This window comes from Neomonachus schauinslandi, chromosome 13 (genome assembly GCF_002201575.2).
Source record: "Neomonachus schauinslandi chromosome 13, ASM220157v2, whole genome shotgun sequence".
NCBI classification, from domain to species: domain Eukaryota; kingdom Metazoa; phylum Chordata; class Mammalia; order Carnivora; family Phocidae; genus Neomonachus; species Neomonachus schauinslandi.
This window is the reverse complement of record NC_058415.1, coordinates 61,329,759-61,335,758: the sequence shown is the minus strand read 5'-3', so window position 1 is coordinate 61,335,758 and position 6,000 is coordinate 61,329,759. Positions and strand designations below refer to the sequence as shown.

Below are 6,000 nucleotides of genomic sequence, written 5' to 3'. Positions count from 1 at the left end.
TCCCACCAGCAACGCGCCAGCATCCCAATTTCTCCACATCCTCGCCAACACTTACCATTTTGTGCTTTTTTGATGATCGCCATTCTAATGGGTGTGGATTTGTCCCCTTTTGACATGTAAATGACTCCAGGAAGGGGGAGACCCCAGAGTGAGGCATTGGGGGGCCCTTTCCTCTGTGTGCTCTGCCGGAGAGCCAGCGGTCCTGGATTGGGAAGAGCCAGGATGGGGGGGGTTCCAACATCACACTCACTGAGCTTATAGCCTGGGCTGCTGGCTGGCTTAGAGAGAGGCCTCCCAAGTGGGGGAGCTGAAACCCAGCAGGTTTCCCATGAGGAAATTTGTTTGTGTGAATCCACCGTTGGGCCCCTGTCCCTGGGGAAAGCTGTTTCTAATTCGGGCTTCTCTTTCTGTCTCTTGCTCTCCAGTGTGATAATGCAAAAGGGTTGAAAGCCTTCTACGATGCAATAAAATATGGACCGAACCACTTGATGGTGTTTGGAGGAGTCTGTCCATCCGTTACGTCCATCATTGCGGAGTCCCTCCAAGGCTGGAATCTGGTGCAGGTAAGGTCCGGGTCTCACCTTTGGTTGTCTTTGGCCACCAGTCTTTTGCAGGAATGGTTCCTTGTGCAACATGGCTCCTAAGTTGCCCAGTTCAGGCCTCCCTGACTCTTCCCTGGATGAATGATTGCCCGGCCCCCCGCCACCCCACCTCCTGGCCTGACCCCCAGGCCTGTGCTGGCACGGCCCGCATGGTGGGTCTCTATGAGGTAGCCCCAACACCTCCGCTGCATGTTCGGAGTCCTTCAGTGACGGCCTAGCCTGACTCTGTCACCAGTGTCCGGCCAGTCCGCCTGCCCAGTGTCCTCTGCTGTCCCTGCCACCCCCTCTGTGCCTCGGCCCCTCGCAACCACTCACCCTTCCCCAAAGGCATCTTGCACCTTCGGGCCTCTGAGCCCTGCTCTCACTGTTTCCTAATCAGATGGGCCTTTACCTACTCGCTGCCAAGCCCCCCTCCCCCACTGACGTGGTCTTGTCCACCAAGACTGCTCCCCCCCACACACACACACAAGCCTTTGCTGGGGCTCCTGGCCAGGGTTCACTCTTCACACTGGCTAACGTCATACACCAGCCAGCCAGGGAGTGCATGGCCTGATGTAGGCGACACTCACCAGCGTCAACTGTTGTTTTGAACGGGAGAAGAAGAGTGTGGAAAGATGAGGGGTGGCCCACGCAGTTTGATCATGTCTTTGCTTCAGCCATCCAGCCATCCAGCCATCCAACAGCTAGAATTCTGCGCCTGGGATTTTGGTGGACTCTGGGGAGACAGTGCCGACAGGACAGATAGGCGCCTACCCTTCCGTGCTAGGAGGGAGGTAGGCAGTGAGCAAGTAGGCAAGTCATCATCTAAGAGCAAACACTTGTGTCATACGTGTGCCAGACTTAGAACATACCAGACACTGTTCTGAGCGCTTATTTGCATTGATGCAATCCTTATACCTGCTCTGTCCTGTAAGCGCTATATCATTCTCATTTTATAAATCAGAAGACCTGGGCACGCAGAGGCCTAGTGACTTGCTCAAGGACGCTCAGCACTTAGGTAACCGAGCAGGGATTTAAACTCAGGGAGTCTTGAGCTGAGACTGTGGTAGGAAACAGCCAGGACGGAAATAAGCAGGGTGATGGGACTAGTGGTGACCGCCCCAAGGCAGTCAGGAAGGGCCTCTTGGCGGAGGTGACATTTGAGCTGAGACCCAAAGCGTGAGAAGGAGCTGGCTGGGTCGATGGAATAGTCGATGCAGATGGCCTGTGCTGGGAAAGAACTTGGCTCATTCAGGGAGCGGAGAACGGGGCAGTGGGGCGGGAGCGTGGTCAGTGGGGAGCCGGGGTGAGAATGAGGAGGCCAGCGGAGCCTGACCACAGCAGGATCTGGTTTCCCTGCAATCCTTTTGACTGAGGAGCTCGCCTGAGGTGCTGGGGGTAGAGCCCCGACCTCACAGCTCAGAGGGAGGCTGGAGCTACCCGTGACTGAGGTATGAGGAGGAAGGGGGTGAGGTCCCAGGGAGGGCCATGCACTCAGCCCAGGGGCAAGGAAGGCTTCCCAGAGGAGCAACGTGGGGCTGGCTGGAACGGAGCAGAGGATGTTGGACAGCTGGAGCCGGGCAGGAGAGCATTGCTGGCAGAGGAAACGGGGTGCTCAGGAGCGGGAGGTAGGGGAGTGCGTGGGCCTGGGGAGCAGTGAGTCATTCACTGTGGCCTGAGCAGGCCACGCTGAATGTGGGTGGATACAGCAGGAGATGAGGCCCGAAGAGCAGCTCGGCATGCTATGGTGCAGAGCTAACCACGTGCCTGCGACCCAGCGCCGCTCACCTGGCTTCAAGCCCCGTGGCTCCTGCAAACAGCCGTGAGACCTTGGTCGGGTCACTCTCTCTGTGTTTGAGCTTCCTTTCCTGAAAACTGAAGAGCTCGCTCCACTCCCTAGGCAGCAGGGCCAGGCATTCCCCTGTATAGGGATTCCCCTGTAGAATCAGGGGAGGGAGAGGACTGATCTCATAGGATGGCTGTGTGGATTCAGGGATGAAATTGTGATTAGAGCCAGGCCTGGCCCATCCTAGGCACTAAGTGTTCCTCGTTGTATTGTCACCCCTGCCCTGCCTCCTACTGCTTCCTGAATTGAATACCTCGACTCCTCAGCATTCTGGGTCTTTCTTGCCACATTGTCCCCCCCACCCCCGAGATGCCCCATTCTCCCCATGCCTAGTGTGTCACCCATCCTTGGAGACCCAACTTAAATGCTACCTCTTCCAAGAAGCCTTTCCTTACTGTACTCTCTAAGGTAGCCCCTCTAAAAATTCTTTTTCTCACTTCCCTGCATTTACTTCTAGCAGAACACGTACGTAGCCCACCCGTCGTGCCCTCTGCCTGTCCCTCTCTTAGGGCTTTGCCCTTGTGGGGGCATGTTTAGCTGGGTTGTACGCTCCGTAAGGACAGAACCTGGCCCCGAGTTCCTCTTGTTTTTCCTAGTGCTTAACACTCCACAGACATTATTCTACGTCTGTTGAATGATCAGAGGGGTGGAGAGAGGAAGGGGAAGGGATGGAGGGTAGAAAGACCTGCATGCAGATGGACATTTTGCTCAGACATGGCAGGCCAAGTTCCCTGGACAGTCCCCACACAGAGAGGAATCCAGGGAGCTTCCAGACCTTTTCATAGCCTCACTTGGAATGGTTTGCTCCTCAGAATTGTCTGAGAAGCTCCAGGAGGGAGCACAACGCTGAGGACTCTGGCTTGCCGGCCAGAGCGGCCTGGCCTCAGCATGAGCATGGAAGGCCTCCAGCTTCGAGAAGTTGACAAGACGGGAGACTGGGTTATGAAGTCGGGACCGTGTTAGTTATCACTGCATAATGAATCATGCCCAAATTTAGTGGCTTGAAACAACAATAATCATTATTGCATTATTTCCTTGGGTCAGAAATTCAGACGCAGAGAATGGCTTATGTCTGCACCATAATGTTTGGGGTCTAGCTGGAAGATTTGGAGACTGGACTCTAGCATCATCTGAGGGCTTGACTGGGGCTGGAGGATCAGCCCCCCAAGCAGCTCCCTCACATGGGGGGACACATCGGTGTCTCTCCTGTAGGTCTCTCATAAGGCTGCTAGAGTGTCCTCATGGCATGATAGCTGGCTTCCCCCAAAGCGACTCATCTAGAGACCAAGGCAGAGGTGGAAAAGTCTTTTAGGACCTTGCTTCAGAAGTTGCACACTGTCATTTATGCCTTATTCTCTTGGTCATACAAATTAGCGCTTATTTAGTGTGGAAGAGGACTATACAAGCTGTAGTGGGAGGTGAAAATCACTGGGGCCCATCTTGAAGGCTGACTACCACAGGAAGGAGGGATTCTGGGAAGGAGGCAGGATCGCAGGCTGCCCAGCAAAGGAAGCTCCATGCTGAGTCCCTTTTCTGTTTTGAGGAACTCCTGCTCATCCTTCAAAACCCTGGATAAGTACCTCTTCCTCTGTGATGCCTTCCCTGATCCCTTTCCTTCTGTGCCTCCCATAGCCCCAGAGTGAATTAACTGCTCCTTCCTCAACAGAGCCTGCTCCGTGAAGGCCATCTCCCACAAGCCAGTGTAAATTGGTTCTTGTGGGGAGGGAGCGAAACATCCTACTCTTTTTATGTACAAAGCACAGAGATACATACGGTACATAAGTAGATCTATAGTATCTGTGGCATTAAAATTTCATGAGCGGTGCAGGGATAGGAAAACACGTCTATAAGGGCTTCTCAGGAGAGTAATGGCGAAAAGAAGATTGGGAAGCGTGGTTCTACGTCATGTCTGTTGCATCCGATATTTTGTCATTAAAGGAATTACATTTTGTGGGAGATGGTTTATTCTATTTCCAGGTGTTCCCTGCTAGAATATAAGCTTCTTGGGGGGCAAGGGGCCCCCATTTTCTTTGTCCCCCAGTTCTCAGGGCCTAGCACAGGGCCTGGCACCCAGCAGGTCCTCACTGAGCGCCGAACTGACCTAAGTGCAGGGCGCAGGCTGTGGAGCCTGAAAACCCTCCACGGCAACAATTTCTTCCCAGCGTGGACGTGACCGTGGTGAGGTGGAGGGCATGGGAGGGAACGCAGATTCTCGGCCCCCACTGCAACAGGATCACTCTGCATTGCTGCAGACAAGCACGGCCCACCACTACCCTAGACATCTGCTGGGGGACTGCATAAGGTCAAGGGCTCCAACTGCACCCTGATGGGGCCGCCAAGGGGCAGGGAACTGGATGGTGCCTGGCAGTTTGGAGAGCTCTGGGGACCTTGGAGGCAGAATCACAGGATGAGCCCAGGAGAGTAGACTTCTCCCAGCTTGTGGAGCCAGCCGAGGAAAGTGGAGCAACAAAGATCAGGATCTTGATAGGAAGTAGCCTTGGAGCTTCTGCCTCCCTCCACGTTCTGGGAAGGTAGACTCTGGGGACCTCCCGGCCCCCTCCCCACCTCTGAGAGGCTGAGCTGGCTTTAGAGATGGTGCAGAGGCTGGAGGAGTGGGCCTACATTCACTCGAGGGATTCAGTAATCCCTTAACTTATTCAAAACTGGGCTCCCAAACAGAGTTTCGCAAATGGGAAAATGCATGTAATTTGTGTAATTGAAAAGGAGCTCTGACTGCCCTTTGGGGGAACAATGCTTGCTGGACAGCCTGGAATGTGTAATCAGTTGCTTCTGTTCCCTGGTGCTACAAAAATAGGGATTCGCGCGACGGAGGGGTGAAAATTCAGCCTGGTGCCAAAATCGGTTAAATTTAACTTTTGCCTTTTGCCAGGCTTCTTGATTCCTGGTTGCTGCGTCGAGAGGCTAATATTGTTTAAGTCATGATGTGAGTCACTCGGCCACTGGGGAGCGTCAGCTCAGCCAGCTAGATGCGAGGACCTTCTTAGAGTCCAGGCTCTGTCCCTCCCTGACCTGGTCACACGCCGCCCTGGGGGAGCTCAGAGCTGGGCCTCCCTGGCAGGGACCTATCAGGACACAGGCTGGGAGGCGTCTGGGAAGGGGCAGGGTCTGGCCCTGGGAGACAGCATGTTCAGACTGGAGGACACGCAGGAGCCTTCGCCTCCAGAGCTGCATGGCTCTGTGAGAGATGTTGCTGGTTCTCAGTGGTATAGGTGGGGAGATGGGGGAGCAATGGCTGAAGTTAGTGGGGAGCAGAGCTTCCACTCCCTGCAAGCAAGCCCTCATCGCTGAAGGCATCCAGAATGGGGCAGGCTGCCTGGCTGTGAATGAGGGGGTTCCCTGTTGCCTGAAGTTGCCCGAACATTCCAATCTCATCCAGGCCTGCTGCTGGGGAGATCTAATACAGAGAGTGAGCATAGACCAGGTTCCAGGCTCTCAAACTATATTGTAAGAGTCACTTCTGGGGGCTGGGGATGGGCTTGTGTTAATGCAAATTCCTGGGCTCCACTCAGCGGGTCCAGGCTAAGGGATTCAGCAAATGCCTCAAGGGCTGTA

General features: G+C 54.6%; 1 protein-coding gene across 1 annotated transcript in view; it reads left to right on the top strand.

Annotated features, from left to right (window-relative positions):
- The first annotated feature begins 328 nt into the window (after positions 1-328).
- GABBR2 (gamma-aminobutyric acid type B receptor subunit 2) overlaps positions 329-6,000 on the top strand; it is a 230,607-nt gene continuing 224,935 nt past the window's right edge. The window contains exons 1-2 of the mRNA XM_044920417.1: positions 329-340; positions 426-563. Of these exons, the coding sequence (XP_044776352.1) occupies positions 329-340; positions 426-563 (150 nt within the window). The remainder of the gene's footprint in view (positions 341-425; positions 564-6,000) is intronic.